Source organism: Hydractinia symbiolongicarpus, chromosome 6 (assembly GCF_029227915.1).
Source record: "Hydractinia symbiolongicarpus strain clone_291-10 chromosome 6, HSymV2.1, whole genome shotgun sequence".
In the NCBI taxonomy this organism is placed as follows: domain Eukaryota; kingdom Metazoa; phylum Cnidaria; class Hydrozoa; order Anthoathecata; family Hydractiniidae; genus Hydractinia; species Hydractinia symbiolongicarpus.
The window spans coordinates 19,438,461-19,461,994 of record NC_079880.1 but is presented as its reverse complement, the minus strand read 5'-3'; the positions used below and the strand labels follow the sequence as shown (position 1 = coordinate 19,461,994).

General features: G+C 32.4%; 3 protein-coding genes across 4 annotated transcripts in view; 2 read left to right on the top strand and 1 right to left on the bottom strand.

Annotated features, from left to right (window-relative positions):
• LOC130647398 (heparan-alpha-glucosaminide N-acetyltransferase-like) overlaps positions 1 to 21,685 on the top strand; it is a 103,443-nt gene extending 81,758 nt beyond the window's left edge. Inside the window, exons 2-19 of one of the 2 annotated variants that reach the window (XM_057453245.1) lie at positions 10,162 to 10,223; positions 11,662 to 11,707; positions 12,820 to 12,916; positions 13,552 to 13,658; positions 14,834 to 14,952; positions 15,603 to 15,672; positions 15,782 to 15,821; positions 15,927 to 16,075; positions 16,421 to 16,497; positions 16,680 to 16,850; positions 17,223 to 17,335; positions 17,457 to 17,590; positions 18,594 to 18,720; positions 18,852 to 18,935; positions 19,104 to 19,178; positions 19,687 to 19,757; positions 20,286 to 20,398; positions 20,647 to 21,685. In XM_057453245.1, coding sequence (XP_057309228.1) covers positions 10,190 to 10,223; positions 11,662 to 11,707; positions 12,820 to 12,916; positions 13,552 to 13,658; positions 14,834 to 14,952; positions 15,603 to 15,672; positions 15,782 to 15,821; positions 15,927 to 16,075; positions 16,421 to 16,497; positions 16,680 to 16,850; positions 17,223 to 17,335; positions 17,457 to 17,590; positions 18,594 to 18,720; positions 18,852 to 18,935; positions 19,104 to 19,178; positions 19,687 to 19,757; positions 20,286 to 20,398; positions 20,647 to 20,822 — 1,803 coding nt within the window. In that variant the 5' untranslated portion in view covers positions 10,162 to 10,189 and the 3' untranslated portion in view covers positions 20,823 to 21,685. Of the gene's footprint in view, positions 1 to 10,161; positions 10,224 to 11,661; positions 11,708 to 12,804; positions 12,917 to 13,551; positions 13,659 to 14,833; positions 14,953 to 15,602; positions 15,673 to 15,781; positions 15,822 to 15,926; positions 16,076 to 16,420; positions 16,498 to 16,679; positions 16,851 to 17,222; positions 17,336 to 17,456; positions 17,591 to 18,593; positions 18,721 to 18,851; positions 18,936 to 19,103; positions 19,179 to 19,686; positions 19,758 to 20,285; positions 20,399 to 20,646 lie in introns of both variants that reach the window. The other variant, XM_057453244.1, reaches the window with a different exon arrangement.
• Positions 2,421 to 5,147, top strand: LOC130647404 (histone H2A.Z). Its single transcript, XM_057453255.1, has 4 exons — positions 2,421 to 2,541; positions 2,618 to 2,692; positions 4,158 to 4,401; positions 4,747 to 5,147. Exons 1-4 carry the CDS (start codon positions 2,539 to 2,541, stop codon positions 4,803 to 4,805), a joined length of 381 nt encoding a protein of 126 aa, XP_057309238.1. The 5' UTR covers positions 2,421 to 2,538; the 3' UTR covers positions 4,806 to 5,147.
• Positions 21,686 to 22,035: 350 nt separating the features above from the next.
• Positions 22,036 to 23,265, bottom strand: LOC130647870 (myophilin-like). Its single transcript, XM_057453876.1, has 2 exons — positions 22,998 to 23,265; positions 22,036 to 22,554 (listed from the first exon to the last, which is right to left on the bottom strand). Exons 1-2 carry the CDS (start codon positions 23,080 to 23,082, stop codon positions 22,220 to 22,222), a joined length of 420 nt encoding a protein of 139 aa, XP_057309859.1. The 5' UTR covers positions 23,083 to 23,265; the 3' UTR covers positions 22,036 to 22,219.
• Positions 23,266 to 23,534: the final 269 nt, after the last annotated feature.

Genomic DNA, 23,534 nt, shown 5'->3' with positions numbered 1-23,534 from the left:
ACCACAAGAAGTTTCTTTCCTTCGAAGTGGTCACTCCTTTTCATTTTTTGTATGCAGTAATACCTGAGACAAGTAACATACTTCATCAGGTATTGAAAGATCATAAATAAAGCCCGTGTTTAAATCTAAAAACACAATACGTAGTGTACTGTTGTATCCGAAAGACAAAATATGTCTAAAGAGTCAATGTAATATCGTCTATGAAATTTTGTGCAAAGGATTATAATATTGCTTATGTCTGTGAAACGAAACAAATGCTCAAACAACATGTGTAAGAGCACAAAAGAGCCGTACGCAACGCAGATACACAAAAAATGAGATTGCGGACCATAGCTGGAAAAATGATCATCTTATTGACTGGGACAATAAAAAGATCATAGACAGAGAGTCTGGTTGGACAGCAAGAAAAATGAAAGAAATCATAAATAGTATAGACAGAAATACTCACATCAATAGCATTTTCTATCAACTTCCAGAAAAATGATTACCTGCACTTTGAAAAGTGAATGTTTAGGGAAAAAGTGAAAAATGATTCGGGAAAAACATAACTAAAGCGAACTTTAAAAAATGAAACGCAACATAAAGCAAACTTTCAGAAAAAAGAAAGATTTTAATCAATCTGTTACTTCCATCTGGGTACGTGAAAAGGTTAATTAAATTAATTGTTGTGATCTGATTGGCTGATTTCAATCCTCCAATTATCTCTTTAACTAATAAATAGCCAAAGATAAATACGATCATTGCCTGTAGCTGTTGAAACGTAACCTAGAATAAACTTGCTTGCTCATGACATGATAATATCAATATTATTCAATGACAATGACTGAACAGATAAGTGGTAATATCTTTGAAATGTTATCTAGTCCATAAGGCCCATGGGAAGATCCACTTAGGCAGAATAACAATGGAAAAGAAGCATCATTTAAGTTTTGATGACGTCAGCAACTGGTCCATAAATGTTTTTTTAGAAACTTGTTTTTGCACTGTGTAGAGCTTAAAGCGCTGATCAATAAAATTAATATGATCATGCGCTCTTGATGAACGGTTCAGGAGATAAGTCTTCAAAAATTTTGCTGATGTCAGCAAAGTCTCCATAATGTACCAAATTTGTATATCCGTTGTCTTCATCATATAGATCTTGAAACACTGATCAAAGTATAGGATCATGTACTTTTGACAAACAGTTACGGAAATATTTGTGATTTAAATGTTTTATGTTGAAATCATCAACCCGTTAATTCCAAAACGGATTCGGAGAACCCTAATTTTGGAAAATTACCCAATTTAGTCCCAGGTGGCTCTTAGTTACCCTTGCAGTAAAAAAAGACTCACATCACCCATCTCGTTTTCAAGTTATTTGACCTTAAAGTTTTGAGTGCATTGTAATGGCTTCATAATTTAATATATAAGATATTAACATTAAATTAATGTTATTGCTGTTATGACGTTTTAGTCGATTAGCATTTATGATATGCATTTTTTTGGCTACATCAAAGAAAAGTGAACACCTCCACTTTGCCTGTCATAAAGACACAAACACTGTATTATTTGGCGATTCGGTTAAGTTTTGTTGCCGTAAATTATGACGTCAAACCGAATACACCTTTACGATAATTCAATTGTACATGCGTTCCTACGGCTCTCCATTGTTTTACAATATCGAAAAAAAGGAGGTAAAAATTGTGTTTTTATGAGAGTTTGTTAGAGACGAAAGCGTGTTTTCTCCAGTTTTTTAACTTTTGTCGTATCAATTTCTTTCAAATTTTCAGGAAACGTTAATAATAATAAGATAAAACTTATGTGTACTAAGTCTTAAGGTGTCGGAAGCTAAATATCTGAAGAACGAAGAAAGATTTTCAATGCAGGAAACCCTTTAACAACGCACAGCTAGGCTAGCTAATTTATTTTGGTCCCTTTATTATGGAAAAATAGACAAGATTTAACCCTTTAAAAAATACTGTGGCAAAGTTTTTTTCCCATTTTTACTAAAAAGCTATGACCACCACAGTATGTATTATCTCTTTTAGCCGATCTACTGTATATATCCTAGTTATTTATAGCTGGAAATATTTTATTCATTCATTCATTTATTCACGTCTCACTGCTAAGCTATCCTCTTGCATACTACGTTATTTTCTAGAATCGGAGCCAGAATACTTTATTTTGCACAATCGGAACAAGAATATAATCGGGATAGTATGTTAAAAAATAAATGATATGTTAGGAAAACATATGTATTAGGGTTTAGTCAAAATTTAATACTTTTTTACAATATTTAAATAGCAAAGGCGTCCTATAAAGCAGAGTTTTAAACATCCGAGAAAATAACCTCTGCGATGAACAGAATGACTATTGATGTGGCGCGCAGATATCTTGAATTTGATTGGCCTAAATGTATTAATATGGCTCGTGATTGGTTGCTCACTTACGTATTAATTCTGCTTTGTTGGAAAACTCTTTCATTCCCGATCTTATTTTGGCGCCGTCGCTTGCAAAGCCACTCTTTTTATCTGTATTTACATCCTGAACATCATAATCATGGTGAGTCCTCTGTTTTAACTATTTTAAATGAGTTCCTTGGATTATAGCAGTAACAACTTTTTCTTTTACTCTATAGGCTGGAGGTAAAGCTGGCAAGGATTCTAAACCAAAAACCAAATCAACGTCACGATCTGCACGAGCTGGCTTACAAGTAAGAAACATTTTATTGCCTTATTTTAAGTTTCCAATACTTGTGAAAAGAAAATACTCTTTTTGATAATTTTTCAACGAAGGAAAAAAGTTATAGCTAGCTGACAGCGGGGAAATTTTTGTAAATATACTGTTACAAAATAGTTAGTATGCCACCTTCATTAGTATACTACCTTTCAATTAAGCGTCCAGTCATAGTGTAGCTATGCTGTGTCATATTTTGAGTGTCATATTTCAAGTGTATTATTTTAGTGTAGATGAATAACTTCTGAGTTCCCTATTAGGCCATTCGGTTCAGCTTTGTTACAGTAGTTATGATTGACATTTTGCTTAATTCACGAATCACATTTGTGTTACAGCCAAAATTTTTTAAATTGCCTAAAAAATTGGGCCCCCAGAGAAGGTATAACATGACCATAATTATAATCAATTAAGTGAGATAACAAAATATATCAAAAATGGCCGCCGTCGCGCTTGACTTGAAAGTCAAAAAAAGGTATAGCTGGCTGAACTTATCGTCAAATTTTCGTCATGCATAAGTTCCGACACCCCTAAAATGATTAAGTTTTAGTATCTAGCCCCCAAATTGAATTCTTTCATTAAAAATGGTAGAGCTGTGGTAAGTTGTTGTAGGCTTCGAAAGCAGTTTCACAGAGTTATCGGATTCACAGAGTTGGCGGATCATACGCTACACTCTCTTCACCTAGAATACGCAACCTTTTACCTCTGAAAAAAACTGTTATGCAACATATGTTATGCGTGTTGTTATGCGTAACAGGCAAGAAAAGAAGGACTATTTATGCTTTTCATATAATTTTGGTAATAAAGGCCAAAAAAGCATTGAAAATGTTTTTTCTTTAACTGCATGTTTTTTGTCAGCATGACATTTATAAGAATCCTTAGGCTTAAATAGGGACATTTTTAAGCATCCTAAAGCATTATGTGAAACATAACAAAATGCTGTGCAGTTTGCAGTTACTAATGCTTAAAATTCAAATGCAAAACTTAATCTTTTTACCATTAAGCATAACATAGGCAGATTTTAAGCCTGAAAAAGTATTTTTATAAACACCCATTTTGGAATTTTAATTGCTTATAACAAATTACAAATCATTTTTTTTTTACTTGCATGCTATGTCCATTGCTATCAATGCAAAATCAAAATATTATATCACATTTAACTTTTTTTAAAAATCCCAGCAGCTTCCTGAAAAGTATTTAAAAATCCCAGCAGCTTCCTGAAAAGTATGTTGCACAGTGATAGGGTAAAGTACTGTGTGCAGTAGGGTAAATTGTGATAGGTTGTCCTGGAAATATCTTAATACACTCCTTTTAATAGTCTCAAAATGAAATATTGTTATCTCATCACTAATATATAATAATGTGATTACTCTAATTTGAGCAAAATCTTATTCATTGTTTTGAATCATTGTCATTTGTAACCATTTATGTTGCTTTTCCCACAGTTTCCAGTTGGTCGTATCCACAGATATTTGAAGTCAAGATCAACAAATAAAGGACGTGTTGGCGCCACTGCTGCTGTATATAGTGCTGCCATACTGGAGTACCTTACTGCAGAAGTTCTTGAGTTAGCTGGTAATGCTTCAAAAGATTTAAAAGTTAAACGTATTTCCCCAAGGCATTTACAACTTGCAATTCGAGGAGATGAAGAGTTGGATTTATTAATTAAGGCTACTATTGCAGGAGGAGGTATGTATGTGTTAACAGGGCCAGCAGTCAAACGACTTTCATGCCTCCTAATCCTAAAAAAATTCTAATTCTAACTTTTTTTTCTGGAATGAAAGTCCTAAACATTTATATTTAATGCAGAAATTAAATGTGATCAATCCAATTCTAAGTTATACATTTTTTCTGTATTTGTTTTTATCACTAATAAAAAATGCTGAAAAGAATTAGTTGCAAAAATGAGCAGGATCTCTGAGTGAGATTTCAATATTTATTATTCTCATTTAGCCACTAGGATGGCCACAAGTCATCTTTAATTTTAAATGCATATATTAGAACACCATGATTATTTTTGTTTTTTAATTTTAGGTGTCATCCCACATATTCACAAGAGTTTAATTGGCAAAAAAGGTGCAAAGCCAACTTAGTGAAGTTTTTAAGGAAAGTTTTTAGTTTAACATGAAATCTTATTTATTTTGTATATTTTAAAACAACCCAGTTTTCTAGTCGTGCCAGAGTTTAGCAACCTGAACAATCAAGATGCTTTCTACTAACTTTATAACTACCTCAAAATTCATTAACCCTTTCAATCCGTTATTTCGCTGAACTAAGTTTGTCCATGTACCATATTTTACAAACGTCCCACCTTCTGTATTTTTAAATGTACAATTTATCAGTGTGGCGTTTAGTTTTTATTTGGTATCAAAAAGTAATTTATCCAATTAACCTGTAAATATTATGGATAGTATAAATTTGTATACACTAAAGAATACTTTTTTCTGCGTTCCTTAATAATATGTAAGGGTACGACATAAATAAACTGAAGAACACTTTGTATATAAAAAGAAGGGGGAGAAAGAAGTAGAAAAGGCTTTAAAGTACAACCTCGTACACCAAAATATAAAACCAACTCGAAGTTTGGCTGGAAAACCACACTCCAGAAATTAAAGCACTAAGAGATTTCGCGGATGTTTAAAAATAATTTCCTTCAGGTCTCTTGTTGACACAACGAGTTTAACTAGGATATCTTCAGGATTTTTTAGGATAGTTTCCACTACTACAATATACAATATATAGTACGATGTTGTGACTAAACTAGTAGCAGGCTTAAGCTACGGGGACACGGCAACAATTTTCATGCGATTGCAACAAAAAAAATTTGTTGCAATCGCATGCAAAGTTGTTTCCGTGTCGCATGAGTTCCAGCACATGAAACAAAATTTATGAAAATGAAACCAAAACATGTGTGACAGTGATGAATGATGGCCGTCGCAGTTGATCGAAGTATAATAATCGCTTCTATTGCTCTTCTTCTTGATGAAAAAGAAACAAAGAAAAAACAATCCAAACGATCTATTTGGACAAGGCCATGGTTACAACGTAGGAAGGTCGATGGAGCCTTTCACACCTTGTTCAAAGAATTAAAGGAAGAAGATCTAGAAGGATTCAAAGGATATGTAAGGATGGACGTTGGCCATTGTGATGAACTGGTTCATCTACTTGCTCCAGTTTTGCATAAGCAAGATACCAACATGAGGGAATGCATAAAACCAGAGGAAATGTGTTGTATCACATTAAGATATCTTGCCAGCGGTGAATCATTCAGATCTTTAGAGTATCAATTCCGGATCAGTAAGAAATCAATATCTTATATAGTTTAGGAGGTGTGTAGTTCTATCGCTGAAGCTTTGGGAAAAAATAACTTTAAAACACCGGAAACAACAGAAGAATGGATGGAAATTGCAAAAAAGTTTTATCATCGATGGAATTTTCCAAATGGATTAGGTGGTGTCGACGGAAAACACATTGCTATACAGCAACCAAAAAACTCTGGCTCGCATTATAGAAATTACAAAGGGAGTGATAGTACCATTTTGATGGGAATGATTGGACCAGAATACGAATTCCTTTTCGCTGATGTAGGGATGAATGGCAGAAATTCAGATGGCGGGAATTGGTCCCAAAGTTCCTTGAAACTTGCCCTAGAGTCCGGCGCACTTAATTTTCCAGAACCATCAGCACTTCCTGGTCGTCTTAGAAAAGTACCATATGTATGTACAGGTGACGATGCTTTTCCCCTCTCTACTTTTATGATGAAACCATACCCTCAGAAAGGTTTGACCTCCGAAAAGCGTGTGTTCAATTACCGACTTTCCAGGATGCGACGCATTTCTGAAAATGGATTTGGTATTTTAGCCAATCGTTGGAGAGTATTCAGACGCCCATTCTCACTGGAACCAGAAAAGGTTAAAACCATCGCAATTGCTGCCATAACGCTTCATAATTGGCTACGGAAGGATTCCACCTACGGAAAAGTGTATACCTAAGGATTTGGTTGACAGTGAAGATGTGACAACGGGAGAAATAATAGAGGGATCTTGGCGAAGAGACCCACCAACTGAATCATGGAATTCTTTGTCATTAAATAAAGCTAGTAACGCTACTCACGAGGCGAAAGCAATCAGAGAGGAATTCTATTTCTCTTCTTTATTCCGAAAATTGACTTCGGAAGACCACAGTGATTTGTCTTCGTTATAAAATTTAATAAGTTCATTTTTTTCTTTAGTTCGAAGTCTCGTTTAGTCTTGTCTAATTTCTTGTGATTGAAAAACTTTTGTTTTGATTTGTCTTGAGTTTTTAAACGAACTTGATTGGTTAAAATAAAAAAAAATGTTGCCAAAATTCTCCTCAAAGTGCGGGAACACGAGGAATTTTTACTGATCCTTATTTGCAACAAGAAAAAAATTTAAATTGATTTGAATTTTTTTTTTGTTGCAGCAACAAAAAATTTGAGCGAAAAATGTTGCAGAATGAGGATATTTGATGTGAGGACACAGTGAAACATTTTCATGCGATTGCAACAAAACAACTTTTTTGTTGCAAACGCGTGAAAATTGTTGCCGTGTCCTCGTAGCTTTATATATTAAATCAAAATTAAATACCTCTTCATTTCTGTGCATTTAAGCATTTCGGAATGAAATGTGTGAATTAATTATATGCTACGATTGTACAATATGGCGTATAATATTGTAGCGATGGACACTACCAAGTTATCCGCTGATACTTCTTGAAACTGTCAAAGTAGATGTCGAGATACGTCAGACAATGTGTAACGGAGGTGTCCTACAAATATCTAACCGTCCGGGAATGATTTTGTTCCTTTTCTCTAATCAACTGTATCAGCCACTTCATCTGTGTTAACACAAAAAAGTCGTTGTTTATTAATGACCATTGGATACAATCATTCGTACTGCCTGCTGTCCTTTCTTTTATCGGGACAACCAGTCATCGCCGTCCCGATCCCAAAAAGACACAAGATGTCCTCAGGACGACATCGCGATGGGATGTGTCCATTATCCAAGCGCATTTGTATGTCAAAAAACTGGTAAATCAAAAAATTCAAAAGTTTTCTCATATTTAGGTACCGAGGAAGTTTTTTAGCGCAATATTCAGTTTGTGAACTCGTGAAGTTTTTACGTTTCAGCGTAATTCTAAAAATAAAATTACCTTCACCACAGAGCAAATAAGATACTAACTAAAAATACTAAAAAATAAACTTTCTATGTTGCCAAAAGTATGATTTGGTGTCTGTGTAAGACCATCCGAGGATTAAACGAAATTCGCCATACCCGCCAAAATTTTAAAAACTGACTATTCGCCAAATTTAACATAATTTTCTGTTCGCCAAATTTAATAAAAATACGTTTTTTTAATTAAAAAAGAAAAATGTGTTTTTCCCCAATAAACGAACTTTTTTATATTTACAAGTTTAATAATACAAGGATAAAGAGGATTGTTACAGGTAAATCTTGTGTTTATATATACGTTTATTCTTATTTTTTATAAAACATTTCAAGACATAAAAATTCAATTCTTTGTGTCATTCATCAAAATAAATCCCCGCAAAAATAAACATTATAAAATTGATCATTCGCCAAACTAAATACTCCCCAAAATTTATCCACCTGGTATCTTCAGCATGTGGTTTCGCACATTTTAAATTTCCCCGCCGCGGGTCCTACTTTTCTCGCCCCTTCGTCATTACACGGATTTCCATCGCCTCTTTCCGCGTGACTTTGTTTTGACTCTGAACTTTCAGTTGTCGTCTGCTGGTAGTTCTAGCGAATGTCTAGCTAGCTAGCTATATTTTTTTTCCTTTTGGTATAATACCAGTTTGTGTCTTTATATTTGCCAGTGAATTAAGTTTATATTTTGCTTGGTTTCGTTTGTCTTTTTCTATTTTCGCTTTAACATATTCATTTTGTGACAAATATCTCTCCTTTTGAAATTTGTCCAGAACCTTGTTTTTATCTCTTTTTTAGAAGTTTTTGTGTGAATACGAAAAAAAATCCACTAAGGGGGTGGTTTGGGGGTCATATGTTAATGGACAAAATCTCCAAAGGGTGACAAACCTCTTTCTTCCTCAGGGTCCCTCAAGTTTACTGTGATTTTGACTTACAGTGCTAAAATAAAATATTTCTTTTTTTTTTCCTCAGTACATGAGTTCACAGTTTCAGCTAACTATTGTTTAGGTAAATCTTTCTTTTCTTATGATGTTCTTATTGAGAATTGAAAAAATTAACCTGTAATGAATTAAAAGAAGGCTCTGACCATGAAGAAAAGTGAAATATTTTTTTGTAAAAAATTTCAAAAAGAAAAGTAACAATTCCTTTACATATGTTTTGGGTAGGGTTACTGCAAACAACATACTAAATTTTAATGCTATAATACTAATTATTTCTTTAGAAAATTAAAAATATCTATAATGCTTACAGTGAAAGCCTCGTTAAATTCTCTCTGTTTAGTTCCTTTTTTAATACAGGAAATGAGGGAACAACTTAAACTGTGAAGAGCTTATCTAAAGTTCATTTTTTTGTATAGTGTGATTTTTGAAACAAAATCAATAAAGTAAAATACAATTGACTCTCGATATAAGGAACCCCCGATATAGTAAACTCTTGATTTGACGAGTTAAATTTTTTGTCCCCTAAACTCCATGTCGGTTTGCAATTAAATTTTGTTAGTAAACATGCCTTTACAAGCTTACCCTAAAATATGATGGCAAACCAAGTTGCAGATCACAAGTTATGAATTCGTCAGCAAAAAATTAAAAGACCTGGGACGAGCAAACAAGTGTCATTTTGACAAAAAAATTTTTGTTAATTAATTAACCTTTATAATATCTATGCATTGATAAAGTTTGAATGCACACCCCTTAACAGGTCTAAAATTACTGATGAAAGAAAATGTCCAAATTTGCTATTACTGAATTATGACATCATAATTCATGAAGCATAATTAAATCTGAAATTCTTTAAATGTGAATATCTTAAGAACGAAAAGAGCTTTTTAAAAAATTTAAAAAGACTTTAGCTAACTTTTTCAGCTCTATAATATAAGTCCAACATCATTTTATACCTCGGGTTCCCTTTAACTGTTCATCAAAAGCGCATGATCCTATGCATTTTGTTTATGAGCTATTTAACTCTACACAATAAAAACAATGTGTAAACAAATTTTCTGACAATTTTTTGTGTGTATTGGTGGATCCTGGAAGACGTGATCAAAATTCAAGTTATATTTCTCTTTTTCAATGTACTCCTACCTAAGTAGATTTTTCCACGGGCCTTATATACTAGTTATACATAATACTGAAATCTATGAACCTATAAAGCAGACACATAAATTTGTATCTATATATAATTGGTGCAACTTAATGACCTCACAGCCATTTGATAAATTTATCTACAATGACTTTTATTTTTTTATATTATTTATATTATAGTATTTAAATTAATTTCATATACAGAACATGGTTTACACAACTTGTATTATTTTACTTTTTGGTGAGTTTTTTTTTTATTTACAGTATTCACTATTTTAGCTGTTTAAATAAAAATGTGTATAAATTAATGCCATTATTATTTATTTTCTAATAAGGAACATCAATAAAATTTGTAGCAACATCCCTCTAAGGATGTTAGACCAAAGTCTTTTTCGTGTATGTTTGGGAGGTGTTTGAGGGAGAACATTAATTCCTTTTTCAAATAACTTTTCAGTTGTTAAATATATATAGTATAAAATAGAAATAAGGGTTCGCAGTTTGCTAAATGCGAATCATTTTTTGAATACTGCGACCCAATTTACACAAATTATCATCAAAAATGAGAATCAAAATTTCAATATATTCTCAAAAGAATAAAAACAACAACAACAGCAACGACTAGTGAGCTGTCAAGACATCGTGTGCATTCCAAAACTTTAATCTGCAACGTAAATTCAAGCAATACGTGCGATACATGCTCCAAGATTAATCTTTCTTCAAATTGATTTTGAGGTAGAAAAGTAGAAAAGATGATTGAGGCTTTGTGTCCGAAATAGTATGCATGACTATACTGTCATTTTCTTAAATCTATTTTTTATTTTTCAGGCTATCACAAGCAAATTGGCAGAAATATGATTCGTTTTCAAATTAAAAAAAAATCTTTATCCACGTGGCTTAAATAAAACTTCAAAATTCATTCAGAAAGTTCAGCTACATTTTAACAAAATTTATACAGAAAAAAAATTATACTCCATGTGGGTTTCGTTTTTAAAATTGTTTGAATAAAACTAACACATGTGGCAAAAAGATAAAAATCGATTTAATTCGGACTTGCTATGGTTTCTAATTGTTTTGTCAAATGAAGAAATTATACAATTAAATCCATGATAAAATATCTGTTCTGCCTGTAAGTGGAGTTTTCCAGACTTGTTTTATCCCTGCTCTATCGGCATTCACATCCGCATTAGTTAAGAACTGCATGGCTGGATTTCTTGTGTAAGACCTGGTTACCAACGACTAGGGGCCAGGCCAAAGAGATTTATGTCTACGTAGTTCTTTTAACTAAGTCAGGAGTTGGTAAATTAGCTAGGATGGTCAGGTTGGCTATGAACAGGCTTGCTCGTGCATTAAAAGGACCTAGATAATTCAATAACTCTGAGACTAAACTGGAAATGTGTCAGACAATTTGTCTGATGAGTCTTCAAAAATTATTTCAACGGCTCCCATTCAGGCTACAAAATGGATTTTATAGGTTGATTTTGAAAACTCAATATTTTGATTCACTGTTTGCTCCAATTTATAACAAAATTGCAATTTGATGAAAACAGGTCATTAAGATGCCTAAAAAAATTTTGCTGCGTGGAAAAGTTACAAACCATTTATTTTACGTTAATTCGATCACTGACAATGCATTATTTTTTTTTTAAAAAAATGTTGGAATGTGTTTGTTGTTTTTTTAGTTGGTTTTCTACAAATCTCAGGGAGAATAATATGCAACAAAACTAAGTAAGTATACACTTTAATGCTTTCATTAGGACCATTGTTTGTCCACATAAACCCAGGATGTGGACATGATAGATAGATAGATAGATAGATGTGCATATTTTACATGGCTAGCCTCACAAATATCGAGGGATATACGGCGCCATGATCATTAGAATAAGTCAGTTTTTGGTAGAAGTGTTTCAATTCATACCCTGTGTTACTTTTTTATCATTTCTAAAAAAAAAGGACATTCACTTGCTTAACAATTTTATATTCAGAAAAAGGAAAGAAATGATTTTTTTTCAATTTTAGGTAAAGGTTTTACCTCTAAAGCTTTCACTTCATCAATACATCTTTTTTTCCAAAATTATTTAAATCGCACCATACAGGTTTTACAGAAATATATAGTTCTTGGCTTGGGCTTAATGGAGACCTTGCGTCTTATATGTACATACTTTTCATTTTTTCATATTTATATGTTTTCATTTTTTATTTTAAATATGTTTAACACAAAGGAACCAAGCCACCTAAACGCAGAGGACTTAAAGCATGGCAGGGAAGCGCTTACAGCATGTGCGCACACAAGAGAAGTGATTCAGTAGACTTGTTTCATAAGTGTGCGCAATTGTAAAACATTTTGAACAAAAATCATTTATATACTTGTGATTTTTCACCTAAAATATTGCTGCCTCATTCTAATGATTATGTCTATGAAAGAGTTTTGTTAAATTGGCCTTTACAAGGAAAAGGTGTTCCATAAAATCTGAATCTAGAAATTTAAAATATTGCCGTTTTCAGTCCATTACAAGAATTTGCATGTGTCCATTTATTTCCCAATTGGTCTGTAGCATTTCCTACTAACACAGGCATAATAATAATGGTAAGTGACATGAGCACAAATTTAAGAATTAGATTTTGTTAAAAAATATAAGAAGAAGAAAAGGAGCTCAAGTCTGAAAAACATTCAGATTAAAAAAATATTAGAGTTTATGAGGGCACATTTAGCTAATCATGAATTTTGGTCGAGTATTCTTTTAAAGTATTTTGAAGTATTTTTTAATGTTAGGGAAAGTCAATAATTAAGTGATCCTAAAGCATCACTTGTAAAGTAATAATAGTTTGTGGTATTTTAGACCAGCAAAACTGAAATATGATGAAGCAATGTTTCAAATTCACAGTAAAAATTCAACAACGTTAACACTAGAAGGCATTTCTGGCGGTTGCTATCATGTAAGTAAATTTAAATTGACAAAAAAGAATATATGTGAGGTTCTTTTGCAAAGAATTTATAAAAATGTAAGAAAGTTGAAGGTAATTTTATGCACATTCATCCGACCAGTAATGTCTCCTACTTACCCTATTACAAGAGCGAAAAAACAACAACAAAGTAATCAGACGTTATTTTAGTCTTTTTTTTCAAAGGAATATTTGCATCAAAATATATAGATGTTCGAAATGTAAAACAAAACAATGAAAGCATAATGACGTAATGTTTGTTGATTTGTTTTATAAACATGCAAAGTTTTATATTACCATTTAGAAAGTTAGTAGAGGTTTTTAAGTTGTGCCATTTAAATTTTTTTCTCATGCTTTGTTGTTTGCTTAAAATCAAATTATGATATTAAGTAAAAATTGGAGCATCTCCATAAGTTTCAGTGGGCAATACTGGCGAATAATAAGTGGATTATGCAATACTCAAATACCTTTACCCAGACTGCTTGATTTGATTACTATTACTTCTTCTTGCTCACCTAGGTATAATATTTTGCACCATGAACAATAATGCAAATTTGGATTATGGCTATTATATAAAAGTCCTTAAAGGGATAGCCACCTGCCTCTTAGTTTGACTGTATATTTTCTAGTGCAAACAGCAAGTTTATGCATATGGAACCAGTTCTATTGCCGTGAAAGTGAATACAGATTATGTGTTCCATTACACTATCAAGAACGTGACTGGTAAAATTTGCCAGTGAGTACAACAATGAACTTTATTTTTATTTTGAATTGTTTAAAAACTAATTTTTTTTACAGTTATTACGGTTTTAATGTTTAATAATAATAATAATAAAAAATAACATACATCTGTTATTTTATTATTATTATTATTATTATTATTTTAATGCTATAATTTTTCCATTTAAATAAATCACCATTAAATGAGTGTGTAGGCCTAATTTTTATGTTGTTAATTGTAACTGACTGCATCTGTCCTATGCTTCAGTTAAGTTCCTAACTTTGCGATTCAGCAGAGAATCTATATAATAATATGCCAGTTCTGTCTGTCTGTCTGTCAAAGTGGATAAAATTTCATTGATAAAGTCTATAAAACATTGTCTATAAATTTGTTCTGTATAAATTTCCAAACTTTGACGTTAAAGAAATATTGACGTCAAAGGAAAGTATATTAACATTAGTGAAGCCATTGCATTGCACTTTTGAATTTAAGGCTAAATAACTTGGAAACCACCTGGGACCAATTTGGGTAAGTTTCCTAAACCTGGGTCCCCGAATCCGTTTTGGAATGGACGGGTTGATGACGTCTCAAAAAAACCTTCAAACCCTAATATCTCTGCAACCGTTTGTCAAAAATACGCGATCCTATACATTTTCTTGATCAGCGTTTCAAGACCTATACAATGAAGGAAGCGGGTATACAAATTTCTAAAAAAAGACTTTGGGGGGTTTGACTGGCCATTGCTGACGTCAGCAAAATTTTAAAACCCTTATATCTTATTAACCGCTTATCAAAAAGACATGATCATATCATATAAATTTTCTTGGTCAGCGTTTAAACCTCTGCACAGTACAGGCAACAAATAAACTAAATTTCGCCAAAAATTTTTGTAATTGCACTGCTGATGTCAGCAAAAAATCTATTTTACCATTGTCCTTCTGCCTAAGTGGATTTTTTCACGGGCCCTTATCGACTAGTAAATTACTAATACAAAGAATCCAGGAATATACTTGTTATCAAATTATGTATTGTCTATACATTTTGCACAGAGACTTTTATCCCTATTTGCATTTCTATTTATTAATAATTATATAAAATAAGCATATCAAAATCTCAAAAGTAATTTTAGAATATTTCCAAACTGTAAAAAACCACTGTTGTTGATAATATTAAGAATCTGTGTTTTCTAGTGGCTCATACCATTTTAAAGAGCACGGCCATTACAAAGTGATGGTGGGAGATGATGAAAATGGTGACCAGGCGTGTAATGAAGTTGAGGTGCTAAAAAAACCTGACTTTGTTTATTTACGTAAGTAAAATTAAAAAAACAAATAAATATATGTTACTGACAGACTGACCTTTATTTTGACATTTATTTCACCAATGAAAGTTGTCTTTGACTTTCTCCCTGTTTTTTTTGTTTTTTTTTTATGAATGGGAAATAAGAACTAATATATTGTTAATTATCTTATTAGTTAAAAAAACATTTTTTTTTTGCAAGGATGAAATTTTTGGAATACAGATATTTAAAATTACGCAAAGTAAAACATTATGAAAAATATTATTTTGCTTCTAATGTTAAAATAAATCTGGGTTAAAATAACATATTCCTTTTAACCACAAAAGCGTTATGCAGCAGTTTTTTTTTTCATTTTTCATGGTTATGATACCAATTAAATGTGTTAATTTTCATGAGTGAAAATGGAGAAAGAATAAAAAAGTACTATACAAAACCCATTATTTCAAGAACTCTGTAAAGAAATTTGCCAACACATTTTTAATAACATTATTCACCTTGACAGTTACCAGTTGCCAATGTAAATTAAAAAAAACCAGAGTCTTCCTATCGTTTTCCTAAAATTGAATTGTAGTTACAGCTTTGATATTTAAGTACCTGTCATTATTTATTCTGTTTCTGAAATACTCTAAGGACTTATATATGTTTCTGATTTTGATTAGCATTGGTTGTGATGTTTTCCATCCTGTTGTTTCTAATCATCATATACAATATGTGCAATATTCTCTGGAGGTATATGTACATTTTCGTTTGTATGTTTTGTTGAGTTTAAGCACAGACATATTCTGTGGTACTAAGTTTTCTCTTTTTTATCAGATCTTTTACGACTTCGTATATTTAGGAGACATTTATCGAAGCGTCAAATTGGTTACACTAGAATTGTAAGTTTTAATATGATGTAATCATATGACGATATTTATATTTCTTGAGGATGAATGAATCTAACAGTGAATGTTTGGCACAGTTTTTGCACCACTTTTTTTTAGAGTGGTGGAGAGTCAGACAATTTAGTGTCAGATCTTGACTCTTCTTCAAAATATGGCAGTGTCACAAATAATTATATTGCACCGAGTCATCCAGTAAATAGCCGACCAGCCACACGAACACGTTTAAAGTCGCTTGACACGTTTAGAGGGTTTGTTTCTATGTTTTATTTTATGAAGTTATTGAAAAAATCTTACAGCATAAAAAAAAATGGGAAGCAAAAGATACCTGATTCCTTTTGTTCCTACTTTTTTCAAGAGCCGATTCAACCATCTCCTTGCACTTCGTAATTTCAGTTATAGCAGTTAGCTATCGTGCAAGTTTTAAATTGATATTAATATTGTTTTGTTAGTTTTAAACATCTTCAGATAGGACATTTTTATTCATGCTTTCTCTGACATCAAAATTAAAATGCCAATAATTCAAAATTAATTGGGATTAAACTTTGTAAATTTAAATTTATAACATCTGCATGATTTCAATTTTATAACTTTAGGATCAGCATTATAATCATGGTATTTGTCAATTACACTGGTGGGAGGTATTGGTTTTTCAATCATTCAGCTTGGAATGGTATTTACAATTGTTATTGTTGTTGTTGTTGTTATTATTGTTTTTAAATTGAAAAAATAGCACTACCCATTATATACCCTGTCCAACCCATGCTAGCTGACCATGACAATAATGGTAATCACCATAACAAATTCAATTTTCTTACTCTAATCAAGTCTTAATTTGTTTTGTTTTCCTTTTAGGACTCACTGTAGCTGACCTTGTCTTCCCATGGTTTATTTTCATCATGGGCACATCTATATTTATATCGTTTAGGAGCATGCGCAGGAAGCGTGTGTCTAAAAAAGCTATTGCGTGGAAGATATCATTTCGAACGTTAAAACTGTTAGCTTTAGGACTCTTCCTGAATAACGGTAAGCATGAGTAATTTGTATGAATTTTATGTATTTTTTTTAGTGAGTAAATAGGTAAAATAATTTATTATAAAATGAAATTTTCTGCCTTAAAAATTAGTTTATCTTGGTTTATTGCTTTTTATTTGAATTAAAAGGACTGCAGTTTTCCTATTAGTTATAGCACCCCCCTCTTTGAAAAAAGTTCCATTTGTCTTCCTTAGTAGGGAAAGTTATCCTAATAAAATCAACAAATGCAGTCTGTGTAAAATTTTGCTGCTAATTTTTTGGCATTTTACTATCAGTTTGGTCTAAATTCTTTTCCATTTTAATTATTAACTTAACAAGATAGGAAGTATTAATTTAATTCATACTGGTTTAAATTCATTTTAGGATCAAATCTCACTCACTGGAGATTACCTGGTGTATTACAGAGATTTGCTTTATCATATTTTGCTGTTGCTATGGTGAACTTGATATTTACACCTGATGAAGATGAAATTGATGTAAGTGTTGATGAGGCAAAATGGCGACGTGTGCTTTGACCAACATTTTTTTTAATGAAAGCACATATTGATCACCTTCGGGAATCGTGTTAATGTTATATCAAACCTTTCTTTTTTGTAGACTCATTACAACTACGACTGGCGTGATGCATTTAGGGACTTGACGTGGTTTCGTATGCAGCATATAGTCATGTTGTTGATCCTGTTAGTGTATCTTCTGTTGACATTCCTGCTTCCTGTGCCAGGATGCCCCAAGTACGTCAGCTTGGTTACATATTGAGTATATCTTATTAGGCGCTGCGATAAACTTAAATATAATCTTTGACTTCAATGCCAGTAGAAGTCAAAATTTATAATACCTGCATTGTTGGCGATTTTATCTAGGACTTTGCTCCGTTTTCTCTAGTGGGAATTTTGCCTTTAAAGATTGCATCCACTATTGCAGACAAAATTAACGAACCACTTCCAGAAATTCGTCTTCCTTTACCCTAAGTATTGCTTTAGTCCGCCTGAATTATTTCGTTTGGTTAAAATCATTTGCCCTGCAAAAGACGGAGAAGGCAGGTGCGATTTGTCCAATGCAGGCTAGTCTTATACAAGTTTTCAACCGTTCAAAATAGAGAAGTTTGCGGTGTGTTAAAATTGAGAAAAACGAAAAATATGTTTATTTTAATTAGGCACTGCGATAAAAGACGGTTTTTTACGTTTCATTTTTTTAAGTTAGAAAAACAATATGTTTTTGCCCCTAGACGTAGTTTGAGGTAAGTTCTCTCTGTTAAATGAATTGATTTTTCACTAGTTGTAGTAACATAATTCTTCTATTACTGGTTAAATCAACCTCTTCTTAGGAGAATCGTTTTTGACTTCAATGTCAGTTATCAGTTTTATCTACAGGACTGAGAAAGTCACCGCGTTCTATTTAGGGAATTTTTCCCCCGAAGATCTCATATGCCCAGTTGCAGTTAAAATTGCTGAAACACCTGCCTTGTCTCAGGTTGCCTGAAAAATGTTCTTTCGCTATAATCATCTGCATTGCGTGAATTTAACATTAGCCAAAAAAAGAGGATGCCGTCCACTGAAATCTAGTCTATTATATGTTTTCAACCAATCAAAAAGAATTTTTACAAAAACTCCAATTCTGTATGATGGTAAATAAGTGAGAAACCGACATAAAAATGTTTTATCTGCTAAAGCTATATGACCAGTTAAAAAGATCATTCGCTTTCTCTATTGTGTAGTCTATTTACCTTTACTTTAGAGGCTATCTCGGTCCAGGAGGAATTGGTGATTATGGTAAATATAAAAATTGCACTGGTGGTGCAGCTAAATATATCGACATGAAAGTTTTTGGCCTTAACCATATTTATCAAGGACCAACTTGTCAGGTTTATATTTTTTTGTTGTTGTATTGTTTTGTTACAAAGATTGTGGTTTTAGCAAACAAATAGCAGTTGGACTCAGAAATGTGTGTTTTTTGAAAAACTTTTAGGTTGCTACAATTTCTTTCTCTGTCTAGGATTACTACAAATGTCATGCGCATGATCCAGAAGGTTTGCTTGGAGTTCTTCCTTCCATACTTTTGACATATTTAGGCCTGATGGTAAGCAGTGTTTTACTATTACATATATTCCAAAATTTATTTCAAGAATTTACACTTTGTAAAAATAAATTAAAAGTTGAAATTTTATAAAACACTATTCCTTTTGTTTCATGGGCAGGATATTTAATTTAAAAATCTTCTATATGTTTTGTTTTTCTTTTATTATAGGCTTCTAGAATATTATTTTTATACTCAAAACAAAGCAGTCACATTAAAAGATGGTTGATATGGGCAGTTGTGTGGGTGAGACTAATATTCACTGCGCTACACTGTCGTCTTCTAGCAATTATCATTCTAAGACGTTAACCTTCGGCGTTACGTTGATTTGACAACTTAACTAAACGGTTACAAATAATATTTGAACTTCCGTATGTAACGTCTACATTTACAATCACTTTTTTCTCTGCATTTCTGTGTGATGTACAAGTCATGAAAATACGCAATGCTAACTAATCTTCAGTCTTGATGAAGCGTTCATATTTAATTAACGGTGGTGTACCCTATCAGTCAAACCTTTTCACCAGAAATCTTTTTTGACCCTAATTTCTGGCAACTTTTCTGTTAAATTTTATTATCAGTTGTATCTTTTGATATCAGCTATTAACTATTTCGGCTTATACTTTTGTTGGCTTTAATTTTCATTACTCCAAATTTGGCCACGTGGAACCAAGACACGATGGCTATTAGACATGAAAAATAATAGACATACAGCTAACAAATGTCGAAATTAAATAAACATTTATGTGTTTAGGGCGCTATTGCATGTGGTTTATGTGGAGCATCACAAAATAATGGTGTGATACCTGTCAACAAGAACCTGTGGTATGGTATTTTAAATAGTATTGACGTGAGTCCGCTGTCCACTATATAAAAAGTGTTCGGAGATTTGATAAAACGGCCTGATATTTTTGTTGGGAAATTTAATTAGAATTTTTTTGCTGTCTTTGTTCATTTCTTTTGATATTGTAAAAAAAAATATACAAGCACTTCTTTCTAACTGATGAGGATTGAATTTGTGTTGCGCAATATTTTCACTGCGTTCTGACACAGAACCCCATATAAAAGTTGCAGACATGTGAAAAATTCCTAGAAAAAGATTTTTCCATCAAGTTTTAAAATTTCTGTTTTTGTCAACCAAAATTACTACTTATAAAAAGCCAGAAAAGTGCTAATTCACATCAAGATTTTGGTAGAAAATCATGTTAGACTAGTGCAGTCGCGTAAACCTTGCAAAAAACCAACGCCTTCTTTTTTTTGCTGTGGACACCCCTCTTTCTTCCAAATAAAAAATAAAGAAAAATTTTTATTGTAAGTTTACAGCAAGACCATTGATCATTTTTTTCGCAACAGGTCATTATCGTTTATTTTGGTAACTGGATCAATGGCTTTCTTCTTGCTGACAATATGTTATATTCTTGTTGATGTCAAACATTGGTGGAGTGGGGCGCCATTTTATTTTTCAGGTAAAAATATTTTTTTTGTGGTTTAATAAACTTAAGTGGTACCAGAATGCTTTTTTTCGTGTCGTCACGTCTTTGAGGGGAAGATAAGAGGACAGGACAAGTGGCAGTTGACTCCGACGCCTACTTATTCCCTCTCCTTCTCCATGCTATGGACCATGATTGTATTTTTTTCTCCAAGCACCCAACATCGCACGCATACAAATATTCTTTCTATTTTTATTTTTATAAATATAATTTTTATTTCTTAGGCATGAACGCCATTTTGTTATACGTTGGACACGAGTTGCTGCGTGACTATTTCCCTTTTGACTTTCATAACAACAGTCAGCATTCAGAATTGTTGACACGAGCAGCAGTTGGAGCTGGCGTGTGGCTTGTTGTGTCGTACATGTGTTTTCGAAGTAATATATTCTGGAAATTATAACACGGATACTTGTATTAGTAATTTATGCAGCTCTTGCTGTTAATTTATGCAATGTATTAGTTGTTAAATTATGCAGTTTTACGTCATCAACAACTTAATATCTGCGTTAAAATTTGAAACTTCTTTAAAGACATTTAGTATAAGTATTTGATAAAACAAATTATTTTTAAGCTGCGGTTTTAGAAAGAATGTTTTGTATGCAATCAAGTGCAATTGAAAATTGAGTAACAATGACGGGCATCGCTCTTGACTTGATCTTCAATCAAAAACATATTTCGACATATTTTAATCAGGCGAATTATTTTAGTAATGAATTTGACGGAATATTGTAATTTTCGTCAAAATGGTTTGTTAGAACTGGTAAGCGAGTTCTGTCAAACATGAACCATTTATAGCAACCTGTGTATCAGCTCCTAATTTATGCGATAGGCTTATATTTGTTAATTTACGCAGTTCTAGCTAATGGAAGAAAGTCCTTCAGTATGGTAATTTATGCAACTCTAGCTGTAAATTTATGCGTCAGTTTTATTATATCTAATTTCGTTTGAAATTATGTTGCCAGCCTACTGATTGGTTCTTTGATGTTAATTATTCTTTTGTTTGAAATTTTTATATTACAGGCCATATCTACATTTGTTGAGTGCGAAAAATATTTACGCACCCGTAAAATTGGCTAACTTTCAGGAAAAATTAGTTGTTTGACAAGTTCGAATTCAAATGACATTTAATTTATTTATTCTACGGAGAAAACTTTTGACATTTTTATATTTTGATATTTTTTTTTAATATAATCAATTTCATTACTTGTATTATACTTTTTGTGGATTTTTTGTAAGTGCTTGATGGTACTTGATTTCCCCTGACTTGTGTTAGTTCTATTCCTGCTAGGTTTTTTGGGCGCGTCAGAACTAGGAGAAGAGGAGGTGAGATTTTGCGCTATATCCAAAGTTTTATTTAAAATTTATTATTTATGTACAATTCCTTCGTAGGGTCTATAGAAATACTTGAATGACTTTTCTAACTAAATCTTAGGAAAAGTTAATTGAAAAAACAAAACAATTCATTAACTTCAAAATTGCACCCAAAAATTTGGCAACAAGTATGTGAGAGATGTTTCTGTCTCTGCTTACTGCATGGAAAGTGTAATGTTACAAAAATGACGTCTTGTTAACCTCGTTTATCATTCTTTTAATAGAAAATAAACAGTGGAGGATTATTGGGACAGCAAATCGTAACACATGCAAGATTACATTGGTCATCTTGATTTAAATAAAACATAAAAATTTCATTTACAACTTTACATCTATCATTAACCCAGTGTCCCCAGTGATTTTTTCTTTTTAACAAGTACTAAGATTCTATAAGATCCTGGAAACAAGTTTGGTTCTGCACTCTGTTTATATGGATATTTCAGGTTTTACACCTTCCTCTGTAGCTCTCGTGCCCAGTGCTCTTAATCCAATCAAAACTTGCACCATGTTTTTCTTTTGAAACAAATCCGCTGTCACAAAAACATAATCCGGTTTCACGTTGTATTCTCTCATAGCTTGGTTAAAGAAGGAAATGTTTTCCATCTTTTGAAACGGGGCAATCGGTTTGTGTGAATATTTTTTTATGCTTCCCGGTTTGATTTTATTCATCAGCTTACACAGAATGACGCCATCTTTTAGTTTATCGTGTAAACTTTGCGGACCAGAAACATTGTGGAATAACTTTGTGTCTTCTAATACACCTAAAATCAAGTGTCGCAGAAAATGGGAAAAAATAACCAAAACAGGTTTCTTTTATAAAAAATATTCCTGGCACATAGTGGACTCATGCATAACGCAAATATATCTTATGCTAAATATATTTTCACTTTTTTTTTAACACAATTTCTGCCAGGATTTTGTTTTTCTGATGAGTCTTGAATGCGTCTTTAGAATTGGCAAAACGGCTGCAGGCAAAAAGTTCTTGGAGTTGGACTTATTAGAAATTTGAAATCATTTTCACCGAATACACATGTTAGCGATAACAACGCCACGGTAAAAGGTGCAGGAGTCAAGCTTGCGAGGAGGGTTTTTACGTGTCCTGAATGCAACCTTAATCTTGGAGGGAGAGTGAAAGATAACTCCAAAACATTAACTTTTAATCGCACCAACAATTTTTTTAAAAGTAGAAATGTAAATGGTTCACCTGCCATCCAATCCAATACCGCTTTCTCCATTTCCACATCATATTTTGCGGCTATCCGTCGCCGCATTTCAGCTGAGTTAGACATCTTAAAAACAAATTTGAAATATTAACGCGCAGAAACACAAAACAGATTTTCTTCTATCGTTTATTCACACCATACACAAGTTTCACTCAAACAAACAGCAGTGTAATATACTGACAAATTAAAAATGCTGTAGCGACAATTTAAAAAGCTTTTTTATTCTTCAATCTGGGATCCTAATTAATCTTGTTGTCTAACCAAACAAATTACTTTTGCTAATTTAAGCTAATTACAATTGAGATGTGAACGATTTCAAATTTTTTTGTTTCTGCGCCTCAAAAGACTAACAAAACACTTTAAACTTTGCTTTTTTTTATTTATAAATCGACTATGTTTTCTACATTTTCACTAGCCTCGATAACTTTTTCTAGCCTTGTTTAACGTTAGCGAAGTACATACAGTACCTAGCAACGTGGCATGGGCTTTTTTGGGGCTTTAAAAGTATGGGAGAAGGC

Excerpts from the sequence above, each read along its gene's own strand:
- LOC130647404 (XM_057453255.1), top strand. Across the intron at positions 2,693-4,157 it reads CTGCACGAGCTGGCTTACAA|TTTCCAGTTGGTCGTATCCA; the intron begins GTAAGAAACATT and ends CTTTTCCCACAG. Across the intron at positions 4,402-4,746 it reads GGCTACTATTGCAGGAGGAG|GTGTCATCCCACATATTCAC; the intron begins GTATGTATGTGT and ends TTTTAATTTTAG.
- LOC130647870 (XM_057453876.1), bottom strand. The coding sequence starts at position 23,082 with ATGTCTAACTCAGCTGAAATGCGGCGACGGATAGCCGCAAAATATGAT. Across the intron at positions 22,555-22,997 it reads GGTATTGGATTGGATGGCAG|GTGTATTAGAAGACACAAAG; the intron begins GTGAACCATTTA and ends ACTTGATTTTAG.